This window comes from Microcaecilia unicolor, chromosome 11 (assembly GCF_901765095.1).
Source record: "Microcaecilia unicolor chromosome 11, aMicUni1.1, whole genome shotgun sequence".
NCBI lineage: Eukaryota > Metazoa > Chordata > Amphibia > Gymnophiona > Siphonopidae > Microcaecilia > Microcaecilia unicolor.
The window spans coordinates 206,816,750-206,843,327 of record NC_044041.1 but is presented as its reverse complement, the minus strand read 5'-3'; the positions used below and the strand labels follow the sequence as shown (position 1 = coordinate 206,843,327).

Here is a 26,578-nt window from a genome sequence, read left to right as displayed (position 1 = left end):
TGAAAAGCTATTCTGCATTTCTCTGCACAATTGTGGTTTTAATTTATTTAGTTACTTTTGCAATTTTATACCTCTCTCTCTCTAACTTCTTCTTGTATAAAGTTTTCAGAGTTTTCTTTTCTCTGTGTTAATCAGGAAGCTTAGTGTCATATAGGTGCCAGCTATTGACCAGCCCTCCCAGGTGTCCAGTTTAGTCAAGGAGATTTAATAACAGGAGATGGCATGACATCAAAAGGTTGAAGCTATCCCTCCCCCCTCCATTCTATTCTACTCTAGGATTTTTATTCCACTTTCAACCTAAAACGGTGCAAAGAGAAAAATCTCAATCAGAAAGGATTTATAGTAAAATCAGCAATACAGTCATATAAGAAAACTATCCACATGTATCTTAGAAACATATTGCTATAAATCAGAATATTAAAGGGAAAATAAATGGGTTTTCAAAGCCTCACAAAAGGAACTATAGCAGGGGCGTGGCCAAACGCCCAAGGTGGGTGGACAGAAAAACCCCACCCCACAGGTGATTTGGTCTCTTCTGCCCAACCACCAGGGCCGCCGAGAGACTGGGCCGGGCCCGGGACAAGGCCGCCCCGGGCCCCATCCCCACTGCCACCCTCCCAGGTTGTCGTTGCCGCCCCCCCCTGAGGGGGTCCGGCGCCACAGTCCCACCCGCCTCCTCCACCGGGCCCCTTCCACCCGAACCCCTGCCATCAGAAGTGCGTACGCGGGAGTACATCAGAGGAAAGGCTGCGGGGACAGCGCGAGCAGTGTGCATCAGTCACTGCTGGTGAAAATCTGTTATTTAAAGGTAAGTGGGAGGGAGAGCTGTTGGGGGTTTCTGGCTGGTGGGGCTTGGGGATCCCCCCCCCCCCCCATCATAGATGTGCTGCTACTAGCCACTGCACTCCTAACGAGAAGTGATGCGATGTGAGATTTAAGGGTGTAATAAGTTGTCCTGAGAGTCCCCAGGGAGGAACTATAGGTTGAAATCAAGCAAATTCCTGGAGGTAAACTATTTCATACTTTAGCTCCCTGGAATGCAAATGAATGCTCTCATATAGACCAAGTTCATTTTCTTTACAGAAGGAATATCCAGTCATAATGTTTTTGAGCTTTTAACTGCTGCTAATCTATCTGTATTCTTTCTATATAAAAAGAAAAAAATACAGGCAAATAGCGCGGCAAACTGAAATCCACAATATAGGAGTGTAAATCAGTGGCGTAGCCACAGGTGGGTCTGGGTGGGCCGGGGCCCATCCACTTAGGGCTCAGGCCCACCCAACAGTAGCACATATTTAGTGCTAGCTAGTGGGGATCCCCCTGATGGTGCTGAAACCACCGCTCTCCACTTCAGCAATCTAAACTACCTAAGCTGCTGATACTGGCCTCATCGCATTGGGGGGGGGGGGGGGGGGAGGAGAACACTTGGTGCCCACCCACTTCTTGACTAGGCCCACCCAAAATCTGCTGTCTGGTTACGCCCCTGCAATAAAAAAGCAAGCTCTGGAGCACTGACAAATACATTTTGAATATAACCCTCCCCTCCCCCCCTTCACAGAGCCCTCCAAAGCTGCCCAACCAAACCTAAGTCGTCTAATAAAACCTTACAAGTTTGCTATTGCTTTCAAGCTCCGCCCACTGCCTTCAGCCCAGATAATAGGCTCAGGCCATCTCCTGCCATTAAACCTCCTTGAGTTGAGCAACCCCGGTCCAGGCATTTCGCTTTTTGAGATGAAGCGCTTCCATTGCTCGAAGCTCCATCATGCGCGTCTAAATCCCAAGCCCCGCCCACCTCTCGTGCATCAGGGCCTCCCATCTCGGAAGGGATTGGCTATCGCTTCCAGCTGTGCTCAGGGGCTCGGGCTGGGTTACAGCTGTCACATTTAAGGTGGAACCTGGAAGTCCCCAGACCCCCAGCCTGGGAGGAAGCCATGAAAGCTGGGGGTGGTGGGCAATCAATCCTCAAAGGGAAAGTCTGCATTTGAACGCATCCATGTGCGGACACGAGAAGAGGAAACTCTCAGCTTCTAGCTTCTGCCAAATTCCGGATAGCCAGGTATGCAGGGGATAACATTTCCGGGGGGGGGGGGGGGAGCATGAAAGGAACCAGCAGCAGTTTGGGGGGGGGGGGTACCCGTTTTGCTCTTTATCCCATTGCAAATACTGAAAGATAATGTGATGATTGAGAGAAAAGTGTGAGATCTCTGTCCCAGGGCTCCCATCATCAGATCAAGGCACTGATGGAGTGGGGAGGCAGCCCAGTTACCCTCCCCCCCCCCCGGCTGCCAAAAGGGGACGTGTCCGCAGAGCCAGCCCACCTTAAAGCGCACATCCTCTCTGCGCTCAGTCTGCCAGTTCCTCCTGTAGTATCGGTCCAGGGAGCAGGAAGAGGGGTTCGGTTGTGGGAGCCCGGGCTGGAGAAACAGACACCACAAGAGGTTCCGGAAAGCCCGACCGGCCCATCAGGACCCTGCTGTCAGTAGGAGGGAGGGCTGAGAGTTAAAGTGGACGAGTAGCCTTAAGGTTTAATGCGCGTTGGAAATCTCACTGTGCGCCTTGTGACCTTGGGCAAGTCACTTAACCCTCCAGGGCATCGGGTTTCTGGGAGGTGTAACTTCCCCTGGGTATGAGCTCAGTCTAAATCCACCTGCGTGTTCTACACCCCACCCCCGGCTAAAAAGTTTGCTTTTTCTCTGTCCCTAGTGCCTTCGCCTTGTAACTGCTGATCTTGGGCTGAATGAGAGTTTGTATACAGCGGCTTCTCCCTGCAGCAGAGCCAAGACAAGAGTCACTGGCCCCCCCCTGGCCAGGCCATGGAGCTGTCAGAACTGATCAAGACCACCCAGGTGGACAATGTACTGCTGTCCCGTCCCTTAGTGCCACCAGTCAAAGGGACCCTGTGCATCACCAGCCATCATCTACTGCTGTCTGCTCAGGCTGAGGGGGAAAAGGACAGTCTGGAACTGTGGCTTCTGCATCGCAACGTGGACACTGTGGAAAAGAGGTGAGGGGGGGCCCTGTGAAAAGGGAGGGACAGTCTCGTCTGTGGCGGGGCTGGTGGTTGGGAGGCGGGGATAGTGCTGGGCAGACTTATATGGTCTGTGTCCTGAAAAAGACAGGTACAAATCAAGGTAAGGTATACACGAGTTTATCTTGTTGGGCAGACTGGGTGGACTGTGCAGGTCTTTTTCTGCCGTCATCTACTGTGTTACTGTGTGTCTCATTTCTCAGCAGTAACCTCAGGGTTTCCTGCCACACTCTCATGGAGCAGCATAGCACCATTGCTACACTCAGTACTGAAAGCATGGTGGACACCAGTTTAGAATTCTTTGGACCAAGATTGAAGGACCCACTTCACTTTCACTTCTTTGTTCTCATGAGCAGTTTGGTGATGGAGGGCCTACATAATAATGACCGATAAGAACTATAAGACTTATCTAGTTTATCCAGTTTAATTATTTCTCTTCTGTGCAAACCTGACAACAAAGTGAACCTAACAATTAGCCCCCTCTCCCCCCCCCCCCCCAATGTCTCTTTCTTCCCTAGGAGAGAGAGCTGACTGGTGGTTTGACAGGAGGAGATTGCAGGGCCAGCAGTGATGTATGGTGGGTGTGTCTGTGAGGAAGACTATGGCTGGGTGTGATGATGAGTTGATGTTTGTGTTGGAATAAGGGGAGGACTGGGGTGCACCTGTCGGAGGCTTTGCTCAGGGATGGATGTCGCCAGAGTTTGGCTGGGTAGGTTTGTGCATATAAGAGAGAGACAAAGGGGGAAATTTAAAAAGTGAGATGAGCAAGTGATGACAGAAATCACAGTTTAGAAGATGCAAATATGGAGAAGGCTTGGAAAGAAAGACCCAGTAAGGATTTGATCTTTCCTATAACATTCTCATCTGCAGACTTTACCCCTCCGGTATGTGCTTGTCTGAGATCCTGAGATCCACAGTTTACATTACGACTCTGGAAAAAGGTTCTTCAGCCACTAAAATTTGGTTGTCTTGACTGTAAACTTCAGAATGGTCAGACAGGCAGGCTGTAACTTGTGTTTTCTGATCCTCTGGACACCAACTCCTGAAGTAAATACTGATTGTTACATTTGTACCCCGCGCTTTCCCACTCATGGCAGGCTCAATGCGGCTTACATGGGGCAATGGAGGGTTAAGTGACTTGCCCAGAGTCCCACTAGCAACATTCCACGTAGAAGTCAGCCCTTGCAGATCACCAATGTGGCCGCGCAGGCTTCTGCTTCTGTGAGTCTGACGTCCTGCACGTATGTGCAGGACGTCAGACTCACAGAAACAGAAGCCTGCGCAGCCTTCTACATGGAATGTTGCTAGTGGAATAGCAACATTCCATGTAGAATCTCCAACAGTAGCAACATTCCATGTAGAATCTCCAATAGTATCTATTTTATTTTTGTTACATTTGTACCCCGCGCTTTCCCACTCGTGGCAGGCTCAATGCGGCTTACATGGGGCAATGGAGGGTTAAGTGACTTGCCCAGAGTCACAAGGAGCTGCCTGTGCCAGGAATCGAACTCAGTTCCCCAGGACCAAAGTCCACCACCCTAACCACTAGGCCACTCCTCCAGTCAGGCCACTCCTCCACTCAAATACCATTATTTTGAGCTGTAAAGGAGCCCTGACTCCTCTTCAGGGTCATTTCTGCCCTCCTGGGTATGTCTCAGACACCACCTCACTGAAAATGCAAAACCCAATGAGAAGCCAAATTGTTCGTAAAGGTTATGGATTATAATCAATCAATGGGAACAGAGGAGTAAAAGTCCTTATGAATAAAACCTGCTCTCTGTTCATTTGGCACTAATCACCTTTTGGTCAGAAGGGGTCTCGGGCTCCAGCTTCTTCATAGAAGTAAGGTTCTTGTGCAGATGCATCATTGAAACTCACTCTATTGCTTAAAATGAGAGGCAGAAGACTGATATGAATCACTTGAAATACAAAACCAGAAAACATGGCCTAGGAAGGGCAGCTGGTGTTGGGTTAGAATTCTCTCTCTGGCTGCTCAGCTCCACTCACGTGAATATGAAAATGCTGAGTTTTTATCTGACTGTTCAATACTGAAATCTCTTCTTTTCCGTAACTCAGTGTTCAGAATCTAGGCCTGTATCACAGCAACCGGACAAAAAGTTTCCAGCAGGAGACCAGGTTAGCATCTCGCCCTCCCCTGTTTGTCAGTATAACCAGTGCTAGACTCCTGGATATGCTGCTTTGCCACTAACCAGATTCCTGCTTTCTGCTCAGCTTCAGCATTCCCTGGAGAGACGTCCTGCTGCTTCTGTGATGAACAGAGAGTTCTAGTTTTTCTGAAGTGTCCCCAAGCAATCATTTCAGAAAGAGCCCCCAGAGTGCAGGGGTGAGGGGCTTCACCTCAGATAAATCTGGGAACGCCTGCAAGGGAGCCACTTCTGATCTCCTTGAGCTTCTATACAAAGCAGGGGCGGTGGGTGCAATTTACGCCACTCTCCACAACCACATTTATTCAAACACGTATGTGCTGTTTTCATACGTATTCATTCGCAACTACACACCGAGCTGTATGTGGATTTTCAGCCTTCTGCTGATAAAGTCTTTGACTCCACTTATATTGGCCTTCTCTGCAGGTTTCCAAGTTCCTCTGGAACAATTACCTTGAAGTGTAAAGATCTGCAGATGATCCGACTGGATTTTCCTGGCATGGAGGAGTGTCTGGATGTTGCTAATTCTATTGAGGTGAGTGTGAATCTCTCCCAGGTTATGGTTTATGGTTTCAGTACAATCAAAAGCAAGAAAAGAGAAAGGAACTCCATTAATCGTAGGACAGACATGGGGGCATGGGTATCTAAGATCCTGTCATGACTATGTCATAACAACACTCTGTAAGCCACATTGAGCCTGCAAATAGGTGGGAAAATGTGGGGTACAAATGCAATAAATAAGATAAAGGAAATTCTCGTCACGGCAGGCACCTGACCCAGTGCTAGCTCCTTGGTTTGTTTGAAAAGATGAGGTGCAGAGCATGAGGCATTGCTAAGGCTGTCACCAATTTGAACTGACTACAGAAGAGGCAGTTTTCATGCCTTTCAACACCTCTGAGGTGAATTTACCAAAGGGAAAAATCCACCTAGGTAACTGCACTAAGAAGCAAGAATGGGTCTGAACCCCTTTTGAAGGGGCTGATCACCTCTCCAAGGGGCTTAGTGTTCCTGAAATGCACAACCTAAGCACAGTGCCAGTGCTGTTCCGTGAGCTCCCATGTATCATATTCAGCCTGCGTGGATGGGCACAGGGGCGGTAAGAGTTGCTCAAGATTCACGTGCCCTGTTCTCAGGAGAGAGCTGTTCCAGGCTGGCATCTCTCCAGGAGGAAAGCAGACTGTCCATGAAGCAGAAGGCTGTTTACTTTAAGTTCATTATTAACATAAGTCGGTCCTTTTTCTTCTGCAGTGTTTGTTTTGGCATTTTCAGGATGGCGAAAGACTTGACTTTCCATCCGTGTAGTGTTTGAGTTCTCTGTTAGTGCTTAGATGTAATGTGAAACCCACTGGTTACTGTATGCTGTCCCCGCTCCCCCCCCCCCCAGGCCTTGTCTTCTCTGGAGTCTGTTATGTTGATGTACCCCTTCTACTTCAGACCTGAAGGTTGGAAACTGGAGGAAGGCTGGGACTTTTACTCCTTAGAAGATTATTACCAGCCAATTACAGCAGATGTAAGTGGGTCTCAAGGGAAAAACTCTGCCAGGTATTTTGCTTCTGGTTAGGACTAATTCTTTTCGAATACTTCGATGTCTGTGTCGGAGATGGTCCTGGTTTTACCTGCAGGTTTCTACTAGTTCTTTAGCTTTCATTCCCACCCCCTCCCCTCCCCTCCCCCCATTTTTTATAATACCACAACTCCTGGAGCCTGGTACACCTGCATCCTAAATGGGATCACTACTTCTCAGTGAGACTCCCCCCCCCCCCCCCACCCCATCCAGAGGCTGTGAATGTTACTGACCTGGGTGGTCTGCAGAGCAGTTTCTGGGCCCAGGAACTGAACTTAAGTTGGTTCTGTAAAGCAGTTTTAAGAGGGTGACGGCAGCCTCTGTTCTTTCCCAGACAGATGCTTGGAGGTTGAGTACTGTTAACAAGGATTTCACTGTCAGTCCCAGTTACCCACCTCTCCTCATTGTTCCTAAAGCCATAGACGACGAATCCCTGAAGGCAAATGCCAACTTCCGGCACGGAGGCCGATTCCCTGTTCTTAGCTATTATCACAAGAAGAATGGAATGGTAAGTCCAGGCCGAGTCTTACACACCTTCTCATACTTCCTTCACTTTGTCGATGAGCTGATTCTAGAGGGTCCTGGATAAGGTAATAACTAGAAATACAACAAAACACACAAGAAAATAAGATGATACCTTTTTTATTGGACTAACAATACATTTTTTGATTAGCTTTCGAAGGTAACCCTTCTTCAGATCAGAAATGAAAGGGTTACCTTCAAAAGCTAATAAAAAAAAATGTATTTTCTCTGATTTGTTTTATTACCTTTAAAAGTGGACTAACTCGGCTACCTCACCGTTTCACATTGGATAGAAAGCTGCTTGAGGAAAATGTCTCTACAAACCCTTGTCAAACGTCACTGTGGTCGGCTCACACCGCCTTTTTCTTGTGAGTTCATAGGTCATGTTACGCAGCAGCCAGCCAATGATAGGCCCCAACGGGAAACGATGCAAAGAGGATGAAATTCTGCTGAGTGCTGTGCTCGACGGAGGGGAGCGGGGATACATCATCGACACACGATCGCCTCAGGCAGCCAAGCAGGCAAGGATGAAGGGCGGCGGGACTGAGACCAAGGCAAATTATCCATATTGGAAGAGATTACACAGGCCCCTGGAAAGGTAGGATCAAGAACCGTCGAACATTCGTCATTAGCCATATTCCCCCCTCTTAAGATACCACCTCCATCCAGCACCAATACTACATGTGTCTCAGTAACTACTCCCCCTCCCCCTGAGCTCTCATATCCAATATTGATATCGGGTATGTGTATTCCCCCTCCCCCGAGCTCATGGTATCCAGTATTGATATCGGGTGTGTCCCAGTAACTACTCCCCTTCCCCCCTGAGCTCTCATATCCAATATTGATATCGGGTATGTGTATTCCCCCTCCCCCGAGCTCTCATTGTATCCAGTATTGATATCGGGTGTGTCCGAGTAACTACTCCCCCTCCCCCTGAGCTCTCATGTCCAATATTGATATTGGGTATGTCTATTCCCCCTCCCCTGAGCTCTCATTGTATCCAGTATTGATATCGGGTGTGTCTGATTAACTACTCCCCTCCCCCCCCCCCAGCTCTCATTATAACAAGTACTAATAGCGGGTGTGTCCATGCCACTGCTTTGTCACTGCCATAACAAGGAAAGCAGAAGCAGGAATTGCTGGGTGAGGATGAAGGTGACAGAGGGACCTCTGCTTTTCTCAAGACATCATCAGAGCCAGCAACATGCTCCATGGAAATGGCTTCTGGGTGGTTGTATTTGAACATGTAGGGAAGACCACTGGGGTCAGTAGAGAGGAGGGGAGAACAGCCACCAGTAGGGAACCTAACTTTTCCATTTTCCAGTAACTACTGCAGAGAACAGTTTCAATACTGCGTACATAGGTCTGAAAGGCACTTGTATTATGCCTTTGTAGATCAGAGTAGGCTTCCTCAAATTGTCAGTGCTACATTTATTAATTTTGAGAATAATGGCATAGTTACATATCACTTCAATTAATTAATCACTATCATTGTCAAAATGAAATCCTGGGGCACTGAGAGAACCTATTTCAGACCACATGGTTCCTCCAGTCCACTCATGGCTCCTGACATGGTCCCAGGCTCACAGATTTGATAGTGTTCCATGCAGGTATCACACATGTGAAAACACATGAACACAGCACAGATAGCTGAAGAACAGAGGCAGGGCCGGTGTTAGGGGTAGCAAACAGGGCAATTACCCTGGGCCCCCATACCTGCCTCAAACTGAAGAAACCAGCAGTAGGGCCCCCTCCTCAGTTTCTGCTCCAGCCCTGAACAGATGTCATATGTTAATTTTGTGTTTCGAATGATTTTACTGTGTATGTAATTCTGGAAGTCACCTAGTACTGTGAGAGAGAGCTGTCTACGAATTGTTTAAATAAATAACTAAATAAATACTCCTACAAGGAAGATGAATACAACACAAACTTATCAGAATCGACTTCTCCCTGCACAGCGTCTCCTGGGATTCCATGGGATACCATGACTCGGTTTACTCAGCCGTTGACTGCAGAGCTGAGCAGAGTAATCAAGCAGCTCAACATAATAGACCCAATCCCTTCAAGCATTTTAAAATGCTCTCTAGAGTGATTACTTCCCTTCATTCAATCTATGATTTCTCTCAGCCTCTCTTTAGGTTCCGTGCTAGGTCACTGGAAAGTTGCCATCTTAAGACCTTGAATCAAAGATCCAACAGCTTTGAGCATGGATCCAAAAAATTACCACCTTATAGCTAACCTTCTCTTTGCTGCACCCCAATCAAACTGCATTCCATCAACATCGTAGCATTGAAACTACTCTAATAGGTATCACTTCCTTCATTTACTACTTTCTTGATCAAGGTACTTTTACTACCGCTCGATCTGTCTGCCGCTTTTGATTTAGTTGATCATCGTATCCTTCTGTATCGCCTCCAGTCTGTTGGCATCTCAGGAACAGTTCTAAAATGGTTTGCATCGTATCTAGATAATCGTCTTTCCACTTCATTTGGTCCAGACTGTGGTGTTCCACAGGGTTCGATCTCGTCTCCCACACTATTCAATGTATTCCTGGCCCTTCTGCTGACCTTGGTGCAATCATTAGGCCTTACTGCACACGTCTATGCTGATGACATTCAAGTACTTATCCCATTACGTACATGTACCTCCCATGAGATTGCTACAGTCAATCAAAAACTTTCACAGCTCTCCGATTGGCTCAAGGATAACAAATTACTTTTAAATCCAACAAAATCAAAACCAGTTTTCTTCCAACAAAAAATTAGCCCTTCTCTAGGTTCATCAAATTTTTTTTTCTGGCTAATACACCAGTCCCCCGAGTAGAGACTTTGTGAATCCTTGGCGTACTTATCGATTCCAACCTCTCATTTCTCCCACAAATTTCTCAAGCGGTCAAGTGCTCTTTCTACAAGCTACGACTTATACGTTCAGTTCACTCCTTCTACCGGCAATACTTAACATATTAGTTCACTCCTTAGTTATTTCACAATTGGATTATTGTAAATCTCTTTACAAAGGTCTTCGAGTAAAAGAAATTTGTCGCTTAGAGATCATCCAGAACACTGCTATTCATCTTGTCACTAACTCGCATAAATACGACCATATTACTCCATATATCCTACTACCTAACACCTTTCGTCTATCTTCCTTCACCTAATCTTCAAACACTAAGAATTGTACCTGTTATCACAAAATGATTATTTCATAACCATACTCTGTAAGCCACATTGAGTTGCAAATAGGTGGGAAAATGTGGGATACAAATGCAATAAAAAAAAAAAAGTGAATTTGCTCCCAATCATGCAACCTACCATATTTAAACTTGCATTACTTGTTTTCAAAACATTACAGGCTGAGCAATCTCTTTATCTTTTCCGTCACTTTATTCCTTACTGTTCCATCCGCGCACTTCGTTCATCGCATCACAATCAATTAGTTGTATCTAGCAATCGAGAGAGAACTCATGAACAGTCTAGATATGCTATATTCAATGAACAGGGGCCATATCTTTAGAATTCATTGACAGTCTCTCTTCGCCTTCAGACATCGTTGGACAAATTTAAAACAGACCTTAAAATGTACCTCTTGAAAGACGCATATATATGAATCTCTCTTTGTGGCAGCTGAGTCAGGAGGTGCCTGGAAGAAGCCTATCAGGCTTATTTTCGAAAGAGAAGGGCGCCCATCTTTTGACACAAATCGGGAGATGGGCAAGGGTCGCCCAAATCAGCAAAATTGAAAGCCGATTTTAGGCATCCTCAACTGCTTTCCATCGCGGGGACGACCAAAGTTCACGGGGGCATGTCGGATGCATAGCGAAGGCGGGACTGGGGTGTGCTTAACACATGGGTGTCCTCGGCTGATAATGGAAAAAAGAAGGGCGTCCCTGACAAACACTTGACTGACTTTACCTGGCCCTTTTTTTTTTTTTTTTACTACCAAGCCACAAAAATGTCCCCTAAATGACCAGATGACCACCAAAGAGAATCGGGGATGACCTCCCCTACTCCCCCAGTGGTCACTAACCCCCTCCCACCCTAAAAAAAATGTTTAAATATTTTTTTCCAGCCTCTATGCCAGCCTCAAATATCATACCCAGCTCCATGACAGCAGTATGCAGGTCCCTGGAGCAGTTTTAGTGGGTACTGCAGTGCATTTCAGGCAGGCGGACCCAGGCCCATCCCCCCACCTGTTACACTTGTGGTGGTAAATGGGAGCCCTCAAAAACCCACCACAAACCCACTGTACCCACATCTAGGTGCCCCCCTTCATCCTTAAGGGCTATGGTAGTGGTGTACAGTTGTGGGGAGTGGGTTTTTGGGGGGGATTGGGGGGCTCAGCACTCAAGGTAAGGGAGCTATGCACCTGGGAGCTTTTTCTGAAGTCCACTGCAGTGCTCCCTAGGGTGCCCGGTTGGTGTCCTGGCATGTGAGGGGGACCAGTGTACTACGAATGCTAAATGGCTTGGATTTGGTCATTTCTGAGATGGGTGTCCTCGGTTTCCATTATCGCCGAAAATCGGGGACGACCATCTCTAAGGTCGACCTAAATGTTGAGATTTGGGCGTCCCTAACGGTATTATCGAAACGAAAGATGGACGCCCATCTTGTTTCGATAATATGGGTTTCCCCGCCCCTTCGCGGGACGTCCTGCGAGGACGCCCTCAGGAAAGCTTGGTCGCCCCATTCGATTATGGCCGTCCACGGCACTCCCTATTGTTTTTTCCTCCCCTTTCTATCCAATGAATTACTGTAGTTCTCCCTTTTGCCCTAATAGTTCATATCTTAATCCTGTCTTTGTCTGTGTTGTCCCCTTGTCTTATATATTTTAGATTGTAAGCCCCCTCTCCAATCGGTTCAAAACTCTGCTGCCTGTCTCATCTTCCGCCAGGGTCGCTTTACTCATACTACCCCTCTCCTCAAGTCGCTTCACTGGCTCCCTATCCATTTTCGCATCCTGTTCAAACTTCTTCTACTAACCTATAAATGTACTCACTCTGCTGCTCCCCAGTATCTCTCCACACTCGTCCTTCCCTACACCCCTTCCCGTGCACTCCGCTCCATGGATAAATCCTTCTTATCTGTTCCCTTCTCCACTACTGCCAACTCCAGACTTCGCGCCTTCTGTCTCGCTGCACCCTACGCCTGGAATAAACTTCCTGAGCCCCTACGTCTTGCCCCATCCTTGGCCACCTTTAAATCTAGACTGAAAGCCCACCTCTTTAACATTGCTTTTGACTCGTAACCACTCGCCTCCACCTACCCTCCTCTCTTCCTTCCCGTTCACATTAATTGATTTGATTTGCTTACTTTATTTATTTTTTGTCTATTAGATTGTAAGCTCTTTGAGCAGGGACTGTCTTTCTTCTATGTTTGTGCAGCGCTGCGTACGCCTTGTAGCGCTATAGAAATGCTAAATAGTAGTAGTAGTAGTAGTATCTCTCCACACTCGTCCTTCCCTACACCCCTTCCCGTGCACTCCGCTCCATGGATAAATCCTTCTTATCTGTTCCCTTCTCCACTACTGCCAACTCCAGACTTCGCGCCTTCTGTCTCGCTGCACCCTACGCCTGGAATAAACTTCCTGAGCCCCTACGTCTTGCCCCATCCTTGGCCACCTTTAAATCTAGACTGAAAGCCCACCTCTTTAACATTGCTTTTGACTCGTAACCACTCGCCTCCACCTACCCTCCTCTCTTCCTTCCCATTCACATTAATTGATTTGATTACTTTATTTATTTTTTGTCTATTAGATTGTAAGCTCTTTGAGCAGGGACTGTCTTTCTTCTATGTTTGTGCAGCGCTGCGTACGCCTTGTAGCGCTATAGAAATGCTAAATAGTAGTAGTAGTAGTAGTACTCCAAAGGGTGGGATAGTGAATTCTTAATAAACTTTAAACTAGGGTCAGCAAAATTAAAAAAAAATGTCTGCAATAAAGATCCTTATTGGGAGTGGCACCTAAAGTTGATGTGGTTAAAACATGGAATGGTGCCCTAAGTGTTGGATCTGTAAGAGCCAAACAGGAAGATGACAAGAAGACCTGGAACAGACTAGCAACCCATGGTGGTGGAGTTCAGTGGGAGGAATGGGTGTGTAATGCTGGTTTATGTCCAGGAATTAATTCTCTACCCAAAGTGACAGAGAACCAAAGAGGCAGGCAGGTGGGATAATTAGTCCTTACAGAGGTAACTTCTAAAAGAGTTTTCATGTGTAGATGATTCCACAGGGGGTGTGTGTGCAGGGGAGGGGGCAGTTGTGACATGCATACATAAATGATAAAATACATGGCTATGTGCAATCTTCATGCGCATACATTTACATCTGCCACCAATCCCCCTCCTCCCTGAGCAGGTAGAAATGTAGAGAGGTTTTGATGCCACTTTATAAAGACACATTGTCAAATTACCTCCATGTCATTGCTCACTATGATATGAGCATTCAAATATATTTATGTATTGCTTAAACCCACAAGAACTTAAAATAACTTTGTTTATTAAACCCTCATCGAAAACTAAAATAATTTAAAATGCTTCCAGTATCAGGAAGTCAGGCATAAAGACAGAGCAATTGTCTGGACAGCAGTTTGGCCACCGGCGTGCGTGCCGGGACCAGGACCCATAGGACAGAGATGTGCAAGTAAGAAGTTATGTTATGCACTCTCAGCTGAAAATTATTACAGCTCCCCCCCCCCCTCCAGTGGTATCTGCGAGCAGAGCAAGGACAGCATAAGAGAGCAGAAACCAGGTCAGACTGAAGTGGAAGCTCCGATGAAGAAGGAGTTAAAACATAAAAGTCCTAAGAGGCCCAGCCCATGTCAAGTGTATCTGCTGTATATGAGGCAGCACAAAAAGATTGTGAAATGGCTCAGATATTCAATTTCTGCCAGCAGGTGCCAGCCCAGACTACTGTTGGCGGGTAAACTGATATCTCTTTTGCCTTATTTTTATTCGCCCCAAACTCAGTCTGCAGGGGCCTTGACAAGGACGTCTCCCTCAGCATCTGCTAGCATTCAGGCTTCAATTAAGGTACACAACCTGAATCTTCTCCTACAGAGGAAACTGTGTCTGCTTTCTCATTTCAACAGGGGTCGCTCACTCCAGGAAAGCTTCATCAAGCTGATGGAGGCCTGCAATGAACAGTCGCAGAACATGGATCGATGGCTGGGCAAGCTGGAGGCTTCCAAATGGCTGAGTCATGTGAAGGACTCGCTGAGTACGGCCTGCCTGGCCGCACAGTGCTTGGAGAGGTACTTGTGCCCTTTATCACCTTAGGAAGGACCATCAGGTGCTATCTACAAACAAGAAAGAGAAGCAAGGTGTCGCCCACAGCAGAACCATAAAATCAAGAGTGCAAAAACCAAAATGGTGATTAAATGACCTGACAAAACACTGAGAATTCAAAATGAAATCCATCTGTATCATTTGACTGCTACAACCAGGTTTAGTGTTACCCACCTACAGCAATCGTGTGTTTTGTGACCATTTTCCAAACACATAGCAAATGTGGGGCCCTTTTTACAAAGGCCGCTAGCATAGCATTCGTTAGCGCGTGCTCAAAATTAACCTGCGCTGTGTAGGTGCCCATAGGAATAATGCTAGCACGCCTTTGTAAACAGGGCCTGCAGTATTCTAGAACCTGCACCTATAAGTGCCAGGTACATCCTTGACCCACCTATACCCCCCCCCCCCCCCCCCAAGTCCACACCTCTCCCTTGCACACTGAATTTTGCCTGTGTAATTTCTAGAATCCCAACCAGAAGCAGTTAGACACACAACCGCTAATTACTGCCAATTAGCCCCAATTATGGACAGTGATTGGTTGTTAATTTATTTCTTTACTAAAACCTGATGTATTGAAAATTGCATTGTCAATGCAACTTCCTGGTTTACATTAAAAACCAAGAAAAGGAGAGGGGAAAATGCCATTATGTGCATAACTGACATTATTATTAACGTTCACATGATGTTATGCCCAAAGCAAGTTTCTAGAATTAGGTGGGGTTGGGGGAGGGGGGGGGGGGAAACATGTTCTGAAGTGTTGTTTCCATCTGGGAACAATGTTTGAGAAGAAACAGAAGACATTTCACCTGGCACTGGCTGAGCTGAAATCTTTTTGCACAATGCACTTTGGTTTCTTTGTTCCCCTGCCGCTGCCATGAGCTTCATTCACGTCTGTTCAAGATGTTTCCCCCTCCAGCTCAAGGAGCTGGCCTGCAATGATGGGCCCCGAGTGTTGAATTGCCAGCTAAAACCGGACTCCGAATGTTGCTTTTGCGGCATCCTGTGCTGACCTGGAGAGCAAAAAGCATGACCCGGGCCTTGAACACCCTGGGATGGTTGAATTCCTGCCACTCAGGCATTGGGCTGGCCCCGTCTTTCTCTTTGGATTTTGTCATTGTCTCAGTCAGTCACATTACTGTATCGGCTGACTATAATGTTGGTCTTTGCTCCAGGGAGGAGGCCTGTGTGTTGGTGCATGGATCAGAAGGCACAGATACAACTTTAATAGTGACAGCTCTGGCCCAAGTCATTCTGGACCCAGACTACAGGACAATCTCAGGATTCCAGGCACTGATAGAGCGGGAGTGGATACAGGTAAAGACTGGTCAATTCCGACACCATAGAATGAGTTAAACAAAATAAAAAGATATGTCTAGAAATAGAAATCACTGCCAAGCCATTGTGACATCACTGATGAGGTTGGCTCTTATTGGTGGAATGAGGCATTATGACATCACAATATCAGCTCTGGCTAAATCACTGCTATATGTAATAAAAGTATAGGAAAACCAAGCCATTGTGATATCACTGATGAGGTTGGCTCTTATTGGTGGAATGAGGCATTATGACATCACAATATCAACTCTGGTTACCAAACTCTTTACACTAAGGGGTGTAGTTATCAACCTGGGCTGCCATTAAGATGGGTTATTTTACTACTAACATGTACCATTTTATGCAATGAGACCTAGTTACTAATAACTGGAATTAACAGTAAAACAACACACATCTTAACAATAGCCCACACTGATAACGTCCTCCCTTAAAGAAATGTCCCTAGAAATGGAAATCACTGCTGTATGTAATACAAGTGAGCCAAATCTAGGACAATCCAGCCATTGTGACATCACTGATGAGGTTGGCTCTTATTGGTGGAATGAGGCATTATGACATCACAATATCAACTCTGGTTACCAAACTCTTTACACTAAGGGGTGTAGTTATCAACCTGGGCTGCCATTAAGATGGGTTATTTTACTACTAACATGTACCATTTTATGCAATGAGACCTAGTTACTAATAACTGAGGTTAACAGTAAAATCACAGCTTAACAATAGCCCACATTGACAATGTCTCTTAAAGAAATGTCTCTAGAAATGAAAATCACTGCTGTATGTACAAGTGAGCCAAGTCTAGGACAATCAAGCCATTGTGATATCACTGATGAGGTTGGCTCTTATTGGTGGAATGAGGCATTATGACATCACAATATCTGGTTACCAGAGACTGAAACTCTTCACATGAAGGGGGGGGGGGGGGGGGGGAGTTATCAACATGGGCTGTTAATATGGGTTATTTTACCAGTAACTCGTGCTATGTTAACACAGGAACCATTTTATATAGTGAGACCTAGTTACTAATTGGGTTTTAACAGTAAAATAACATGTCTTAACAGCAGTGGTGTAGCTATGGGGCCTGGGCCCCCCCATAATTGGCTCTGGGGCCCCTGGTTTGGCTGGAAGGGGTCCCCAACCCCTGCCAGCTGGTGTTTGTCCAGCGCTGGTCTCTACTGCCTTGCCTGCCATGCTCTTCCCCTCACGTCACATGCTTGCTTGTTTTAGTGAAACTGATTGGGGGGGGGGGGGTGAGACAGACCAAAATATGCCCCCCCAACTTTTGGCTCTGGACCCTCCCCCCACACTTTGAGTTCTGGTTACGCCACTGCTTAACAGTAGCCCATATCGATAACTTTCCCCCTTCTTAGTGTGGTGAGCACTTGATCATCATCTTCACATGAATAGGAGCGAGATCCATAGATTGGATTAAACTAAATAGAGGAGTTATGTAAATGTTAAACAGAAGACACCAAAATACAACCCCAAGGCACCCTGCAAATGAGTAGACAATAAATGCGGAAAGTGTCTTGCTATTGTATTCTATCGGCTGTATCTGTGACATAGGATTGAAACCACTGAGAGCTACTCTTGATAAACCAGTTCCTGTAGTCTATTGAGTAAAATTAACTTCACTAGATCAAAAGCTGCAGAAAGGTCAACTGATAAAAGAAGAGTAATTTATTTCTGATCTAAGTTTGTTTGAATAAGTGATGTGTAGGAGCACATTTTTTTTTTTTTTTTTTTTTTTGCTGCGATGACACAAAAGCAAGACTGGATGGGATGTAAAATTTTGTTTCTTCTAAGTAATTTGTATGTATGGATGCACCTTAATGCAATACCACTTGTAATTCTGTTACCCGGAAATGGCAACCGCCATTACGGCAAATGTAAGCCACTTTGAGCCTGCAAATTGGTGGGAAAATGTGGGATACAAATGTTACAAATAATAATACAAGGGCTTCTGTTAATTTTGACATAAATGGAAGACTAGATATTACATTATAGCACTGATATTCCCCATGTACCCTAATTTGTTCTATGCAGATTACAAAAAGAGCTCATTTTCAAAGCACTTAGACTTATGAAGTTCCACAGATTACTATGGAACTTTGTAGGTCTAAGTGCTTTGAAAATACACCTCCAAGTACACCTAGGGAATAGCATCGTACAGTTCAGTCAAAATCTGGTCAGTAAATACTTTTGAAATATTAATGGTTTCTATATGTCAGACAGTTGGATAACTGTCTAGTTTCTAGAGGTAAGAATTCCATATTTTTGCAGCTTGATATGAAAAGGATACAGTAAGTCTTTTACATCAAGTACCTGGTCCGCAAACGGGAAGGAGTGCATACAAGCAGAGCATTTTGGTTAGGTTTGTTTACAGTAAGAAGTATTTACCAATGTATACCACAGTTTTGCATTTGTGTATTTGGACTATGGAAATTGATTTTGCTGTCTGTACCTTTGGTAATGTGTGTTTTCCTTATACTGTTGTATGGTTTGTTTCTCTTCATAATAAAAAACATTTTTAAAAAACACTAGCATTTGGAAAATGTAATGATACAGATTATTGCTGATTTTAAGTTCCTGTACTTAATCCAAAACTCAGTCTCCAATCACAATCTTTTACCACAACACATGGTAATAATGTAAACAGCTGCCCAAACTAGCGAGGCTCTTTCCTGGTTATTCAGCTGCCTGTGTCCCTGTGTCATTGGTGGACAGGACCTGGCCACCATCAACCTTCTGGCATTGACCCAGTTGGTTTCTAGGGAGACCCCGTGACCTGGAGTATCAGTAAGATGGACTTCATTTGTCTCGTCCTTGCTATTTCCTGATTATCGCTCCTCTGACCTCTACTCAGGAAGGAGCAAAGGGTTGGCAGTTTAACTGTGGAATTAACTGTGTTTCAGCTTCCCAATGCTGTTTCATCCACAGTCCTGTATTCACCTTTTTTCATATGCTGCTGTTAATCTACACCTTCTCCAATCCATTCCCCTTATTTATAACACTGCGCTCTTCTAGTTCACCCATTGTAGCAAAGGCCTCTAAACCATACAGCGCAGCTCCCTCGGGAAGAGAGCACACACATAGCTTGGTCAGGGGAAAGCACTGCTGCGTGCCTGCAAAGGACCCTTGAACATAAGGACCAGAACCAGCCTCAAGCACTGAGTCCAGATTCCCCTCACAGCAAGAGGCATTTTCAGCTGGTTCACCTATAACCCTTCCTTCAGCTTAAGAAAGTTTGCCTTCAAAATACAGAACAGCATCTACCACAAAGCCAAAGTCTGAGGTCAGAAGGTTGTAGGTATCTTTCCACCATAAAATCCCCAGAATGTTTCTTGTGCTGTTACCTCATTGATGTCCATTAGGCCACTGCATTTAATTTCTGGTCAGCATTTTCATTGTTCCTCTTTTGGGTTTTGCAGGCAGGTCACCCGTTCCAGCTGCGCTGTTCCCGAGCTGCTTACTCCCACTCCCGCGTGAAACACGAGGCCCCCATCTTCCTCCTCTTCATGGATTGCTGCTGGCAGCTGGGTCGCCAGTTTCCATTCTCTATGGAATTTAATGAGCACTTCCTCAGCTCTCTTATCCAGAACGCTTACGCCTCAGAATATGGGACCTTTCTATGCAACAATGAGAAAGAGAGGTAGGCTGGGTAGTCAGTGTGCATCAAAGAGCAGACCCCAACGTGGAAGAAGCCTGAGTAGATACTTTGACAATAGGACAGCTACTGGTAGTTACACAAATGCAGGATGCACATTAGATTCTGACCAGAAAGAAGGTCCTTCTTGTTTCCTCAATGTAGCTCATTTATCCTACTGTCTGCAGAAAACCAACTGAAAGCAATGTTTGACCTGTTTGTAGGTGTCTCTGTGCATTGAAAGAAAAAACTCACTCACTCTGGTGCCGGATGAATCACCCCTCTGAGCGTAGGAAGTTCCTGAATCCTCTATACGAGAGGAACACCCTTGTTATCTGGCCTTCTGTTGAGCCTCAGAGTATGCAGCTTTGGACGGGTGAGTGTTTTTCTTCTGTGCAATGTGAAAGCTGCCAGGCCACCCTCCATACTCCAGAAATCTGACTGAACAGGGGCTCAGCCTTTTTTACTAGAACTCACTGTGCTGACTGCTTTTGGAGGCCAGGAGGGGCTCACTGCTTTTCTACATATAATGTGTGCTGGAAAGATATTTGCTATAGACATTTCATCCTAGCAGCAGCGATTGCAAGAGAGTAGATTCTCACAAAGGAAAGCTTAAAATCTTTAAATAAGAATCTAGGGCAAAACAAATCAGTGGAAACATTTTTTTTTATTCCCGATAGGTTTCTTCCTTCAGTGGATGATCCCTACAGATCACATAACCCGTGCCCAGGCAGAAATCTGGCGACTGGTTGACTTGACTGTTGCTTAATTGGACGTGACTCGGCGCAGATCTCCTCCCCCCATCTGCAGTGCAGGTCCAGAATGCCCAAAAGGGAAGTACCAGCTTCTGTACTGTCATCTCTTAAAGTTGCCATTGTGTTACATTCAATCAACAACAGGAGAGGTGATAAACTAGCGAGTTGATGTGCACAATTTAATTAATTATTCTTTTGACAATAATAAGAGAAGAGTGGACTAAAATGTTTCCTATGATAAATGTTTGAATGACTCTTACAGCTTACCTGTGGCGTTTAAAAAAGACAATTTATTGACTTGTGACTAATGAAGATAAAATACTTGCTAAGCCATCTTCAACATCATGATTTTTCAAAGGCTACGCAATGGTTATAAACCCAGAGTTCTGAAAAATTAATGGAGCTCTTCTTGAACAAGGTTGCTGTTTAAACAAAGTGGAAAAAAATGAAAATGCTCATACAGCTTGTTATCAGCACTCTGAACACCCTTAAGGAGCACTTAGGTCTTACCTGTTAATTTTCTTTCCTTGAGTCCCTCCAGACCAGCCTAAATGCATGGGTATGTCTTCTCCTGCCAGCAAATGAAGCACTGAACCAACACCATGATCCTAGCACTGTGGTTCTCAACCTTTTTTCTGTCATCACATGTTACATTTCAATGCTTAAATAACACTTGGAAAGTAATTTTATAAACCTTTTTTGTGCGTGCAACAGTTTTGGGTCTGTAAAAAGGGTTCTGACCTGCATAGCCAGTTAAAGGCAATATATCAAATCGGGGCATGCTTGTACACATATGCAGAAGGGGAATGTGGACAGAGTCATAAGTTACACGCTTATACTTAGTACAGTGGCTTGAGAGCCCAGGGGGACCTGAGCTCAATTCCCACTGCAGCTCCTTGTGACCCTGGGCAAGTCACTTAACCCTCCATTAACCTTAGACTGTGAGTCCAGTAGGGACAGAAATGTGCTTGCAAACACAGTAATATATAAACTGCTTTGACTGTATCTACAGAAAGGCAGTATATCAAGTGTGGAATAACTAGGTTCAAGTCCCACTGCTGCTCTGGGCAATCCACTTAAATCTCCATTGCCCCAGCTACACAATAACTACCTGTAGGTAATATGTAAACTGCTTTGATTGTAACCACAGAAAGGAGGTATATCGAATCCTATCCTCTTGCTCCTTTATTACTTGTCACTTGTGCCTACCCTCAGACCATACTTAGGGGTGTTTCATGTGGGTGAGGAGCATAAGTGTGCTAGAGCATGAGACTGGGAAAGTGGGGAGGTAGGGGCTTGGGCATACAGAAAGTAGGCGTATGGTCCAGAGGAAGACCTTGGGGACAGATAGAATTAGAGGAAGGGGGGGGGGGGGGCAAGGAAGGCTGGGATGAAAAGACAGAACTGTGGTTGGAGAGAGAGAGAGCTAGGAGAGGTGAAGTCTGAGACAGGAAAAAGTGGGGGTAGAGGATTTCAGGCCTGGGTGAGGAGTCAGTCCTTAGAGCTACAAATGAAACTATTTGAAGAATTTTATTTTTAAATATATTTTATTGAAGAGACAACTTCCATTTTGCAAGCTAACACAGAGAAATAGAACAATTAACTTTGCTCTCCAAGAACATTTTACATGTTTCTTCCCTCCCTTCCTCCCCCCCCCCCCCCCAAAGTCTCCAACAGTTTTATTGATGGTACTTCAGAAAGAACATTGTCAAGCGAATAGAATGTTGGGTGTTATTAGGAAGGGTATGGAGTCCAGGTGTGCGGATGTTATAATGCCGTTGTATCGCTCCATGGTGCGACCGCACCTGGAGTATTGTGTTCAGTACTGGTCTCCGTATCTCAAAAAAGATATAGTAGAATTGGAAAAGGTACAGCGAAGGGCGACGAAAATGATAGTGGGGATGGGACGACTTTCCTATGAAGAGAGGCTGAGAAGGCTAGGGCTTTTCAGCTTGGAGAAGAGACGGCTGAGGGGAGATATGATAGAAGTGTATAAAATAATGAGTGGAATGGATCGGGTGGATGTGAAGCGACTGTTCACGCTATCCAAAAATACTAGGACTAGAGGGCATGAGTTGAAGCTACAGTGTGGTAAATTTAAAACGAATCGGAGAAAATTTTTCTTCACCCAACGTGTAATTAGACTCTGGAATTCATTACCGGAGAACGTGGTACGGGCGGTTAGCTTGACGGAGTTTAAAAAGGGGTTAGATAGATTCCTAAAGGACAAGTCCATAGACCGCTATTAAATGGACTTGGAAAAATTCCGCATTTTTAGGTATAACTTGTCTGGAATGTTTTTACGTTTGGGGAGCGTGCCAGGTGCCCTTGACCTGGATTGGCCACTGTCGGTGACAGGATGCTGGGCTAGATGGACCTTTGGTCTTTCCCAGTATGGCACTACTTATGTACTTATGTACTAAGTAACAAATGGAGATAAGATATACAGTACAAATGTGTGTGCGACTCTCGTAGAATAGAACAATCTACCATCAAACATTTCTCCCAGCATTCTCCTCCCCCCTCCCCCCCAAAAAAAATCCCTCATAAACTGCTTTTCACATTGTATTGAAATCCATTTATGACCCTCTAACATAAAACTATATTGCAATGCTGCGTCACAAACATAAATAGTGGAACCTTCAACTATCACAGCAGTATTTAAAAGTCCCTGCTCTAGCAGAGTGCCTGAACTCTGATGACACTCCACCCTAATTAAGTAACCGTCTATTAACCCCCCCCCCCCCATGACCCTGTCCAAACCCTCATTATTAATGCAATTTCCCATTTTCTGTGTCCTTACTCTTCCTGACTGTTCACCAAACCAACAAACCCCCCCCCCAAAAAAAAACAAACAAACAAAAAAAAAACACACATCTCTTCCTATCAGAGCTTGTTAAATATTAAACTGCGAGCTTTATGTGACAAGGATTGTATATAGGGTTCCCACACCGCCAAAAATGCTTTTCGCCTTCTGGGGGAAGACCCAACTCCCCTGCGTTCCAACAATAGAAGTTCATGTAATTTGTTCCTCCAATGCCAGTAATCTGGTGGGGACTCACTCGTCCAAGCGCCCATTATGAGCTTCTTCCCGACCAGACTGGCCTTGCGAATGAGCTGCTGGGTCCCTCTACCATGAAGTCGAAATACTTCATACTTATCCAGTAATACCCCCTGTGGTGAGAACGGAATCCGTAGCTTCACCAGAGACTCTAGATAGAGAAATATCTGCCTCCAAAATGCCTGAATCTTATGGCAGGTCCAAAGGGAATGCACTAGCGTACCCTCCCCCTGCTCACATTTCGCACAATATTTGAAGAATTTTAAAATATCATGCGTAGAATTTCCTCCAGGAGTAAGACTGTCCATGTTCAGTTGAAGTGTATGCAAATCTCTCTCATGCATATTCATGGTGGAAATCCTGAAAACTGCTTGAGTGGGTGGGTCCTGAGGATAGGCTGAGAACTCCTGCTCTATACAGATTCACCCTGGTTATATGGACCCGAGAGGATTTTGTGTAAAAAAGCAAACTGTTGTTTGTACCACAAACCAGACAATTCAAAAGAAAATGATGCTTCTGAAGTTTATTAAAATGTGTTTTTTTTACAACAGGGTATTTGGCATTGCATTACTATATGAGAATTCCCAGCAGTCTGAATTTCTTTGCTCCTGATGGATCACACTCAAAATGTATATGAAAATAACAGCAATACAACACAACCATGGAGCAACCAGCCAGTCACAAATATATATATAAAAAAATTGCTGACCAAATCTGCTTCAGCTCACGACCCACTCACTTTAACATCGGACCACAATAATGCACAGAGGTTAAAACCTCAAAATTGTCCCCCAGGGCCAGTGCAATGAATAAGGTGAACTAGACAAATCTTCAGCCCACCCCAGCTGTGTACACATACTCAACAATCATGAACACCTTAATACCATGCTTCCCAGGACCACCTGCAAAGATACCCAAGTAGAATCATGGGCCAGCTATTTGGTGCTATTTACCCAGCCAGGAATAGCTTAGCCAGCTACGGCTGGTTACCTCTGCTGAACATTAGCACTTAACAGCGTGATATAGCTGGCTATCCATGAATAGTCAAGCGCTGGCCGGCTAAGTTTAGCTGGCAAACTGGACCGTGTAAATACTAGTCCTATCTTTGCTCATTACTAATTTAACCAGTCAGTGCTGAATATTCACAAAGCCAGTTAAGTTAGAGCCGGCCAAAAATACCCTGATATTCAATGCTGGAAACAGACCCAGGGTTAGCACCAGCAGCTAACCGAGCTGCCTGCCATAGCCTGAATATCAGGGGGGGGGGGGGCATGCATTTAAATATTATACTTTATTTAGTATATAGCTAATTAGAGCAATTTCCAAAAGCCATAGACTATTTGGAAATCCCCCCCTCTCCCTCTAGCCCTACAGGCTGATGGGGTTGAGACTGTGAGCCCAACAGGGCCAGTGCTTTGCTTGCACTACAGCCACTCTTTACTGCCCTAGACGACTGCCTAGTTGCCCCTAATGGTTGGAATGTAGCTGTTTTTCCTGTGCCCCCTCCCTGTAGCTCATGACACTAAGTCAGACCAAAGGAGTATCGCAACCAGCACTAGCTGAGATGGGGTCCCAAATGAGACTCACTCCCAGGAATAAGTACTGGCTTTCCCAAGTCTGCCTGCAGCACACGTGTTCTAGAGGAGCTTACGCTCAGTTGCCTCAGTGCATCTTCGGGTGTTAGATGGGGCCAAACTGCAACTACTCAACACAGCAGCCGTGTTTCGGCACCCACGTGCCTTCTTCAGGAGTCTTATGATGTATGGCTGATTATAAAAGATGTCTTTTTGTTAAAAACAATATTCACAAACGATATAAATATAATCTGGTGTAACTTTCCTGTTTAACTTTGGATTATATTTACATCGTTTGTGAATGTTGTTTTTAACAAAAAGACATCTTTTATAATCAGCTATACATCATAAGACTCCTGAAGAAGGTGCGTGGGTGCCGAAACACGGCTGCTGTGTTGAGTCATTTCTGGTTTTCTTAAAATAAAGATTTGATTGCCATCAGACGTCTCCTCCGTTTTTTTTGAGAACAGCCTACTCTTCCTACTCTTTGCTTCTGCATTCTTTGACGTAGGAAAGTAGCGCATCTCCCCCCCTTTTGGGTGGTTATCTTTGGATTTGCCAAACTGCAACTAGGAGCCATAGTTACCACCTAACATCAGAGTGTCTGGATGTTTTCGACACTTTTGTAGTTTTTTTGAATTATTATGTTTCATTGCGTAACATAGGAAGAGGTTAGTGTGTAAGATTAACTGGGGCAGTTACCATTGTGGTCCTATTTTATACAATAACCTCAGAAATCAGTAACTAAGTCTCGACAGTAAAATAACACCTCTTAATGTTGGCCAATGTTGATAACTGCCCCTCCCCCTTAATTAAAGAGAAAAGAAATGTCTAGAAATGGAAATCACTGCTATATGTAATAAAAGTGAGCCAAGTCTAGGACAGTGAAGCCATTGTGACATCACTGATGAGGTTTATTTATTTATTGCATTTGTAGTTTTGCCTCTTATTGGTGGAATGAGGCATTATGACATCACAATATTAGCTCTGGTTACCAGAGACAAACTCTTTACACTAAGGGGGGAAGTTATTAACGTGGGCCACTGTTAATATGGGTTATTTTACTAGGAAGCCATGCTATGTCAGCACAGGAACCATTTTATGTAATGAGACCTAGTTACTAATAACTGTATAATACCACTTCTTAACAAGAGTCCATGTCAATAACTTCCTCTTTTAAAGAAAAAAAGAAATGTCTCTAGAAATGGAAATCACTACTAGATGTAATAAAAGTGAGCCAAGTTTAGGACAATCCAGCCACTGTGACATCACTGTTGAGGTTGGCTATTATTGGTGGAATGAGGCATTATGACATCACAATATCAGCTCTGGCTAAATCACTGCTATATGTAATACGACAATCAAGCCATTGTGACATCACTGATGAGTTTGCTCTTATTGGTGGAATGAGGCATTATGACATCACAATATCTGCTTACCAGAGACAAACTCTTCACACTAAAGTTATTAACGTGGGCTGCGGTTAAGGTGGGTTATTTTACCACTATCTTGTGTTGTTTTAGCACAGGAACTATTTTATGTAATGAGACCTAGTTACTAATAACTGGAGTTAGCAATAACATCTTAATGGTAGCCATGTTGATAACTTCCCTCCTAAATAAGAAACTTCAGGAGGACCAGAGATCAAT

At 44.9% G+C, this 26,578-nt stretch overlaps 1 protein-coding gene across 4 annotated transcripts; it reads left to right on the top strand.

Annotated features, from left to right (window-relative positions):
- Positions 1-1,783: 1,783 nt before the first annotated feature.
- On the top strand, positions 1,784-21,347 carry LOC115480749 (myotubularin-related protein 9-like). Of its 4 annotated transcripts, none has more exons than XM_030219620.1 (12): positions 1,784-2,056; positions 2,704-3,004; positions 5,105-5,164; positions 5,620-5,728; positions 6,578-6,703; positions 7,092-7,265; positions 7,660-7,877; positions 14,363-14,524; positions 15,731-15,872; positions 19,325-19,545; positions 19,764-19,915; positions 20,220-21,347. In XM_030219620.1, exons 2-12 carry the CDS (start codon positions 2,814-2,816, stop codon positions 20,306-20,308), a joined length of 1,644 nt encoding a protein of 547 aa, XP_030075480.1. In that variant the 5' UTR covers positions 1,784-2,056; positions 2,704-2,813; the 3' UTR covers positions 20,309-21,347. The 4 variants fall into 4 exon arrangements, with proteins under 4 accessions (XP_030075480.1, XP_030075482.1, XP_030075481.1 ...); XM_030219622.1 differs by lacking the exon at positions 1,784-2,056 and adding an exon at positions 2,329-2,475; XM_030219621.1 differs by lacking the exon at positions 1,784-2,056 and adding an exon at positions 2,329-2,624.
- The last annotated feature ends 5,231 nt before the right edge of the window (positions 21,348-26,578 follow it).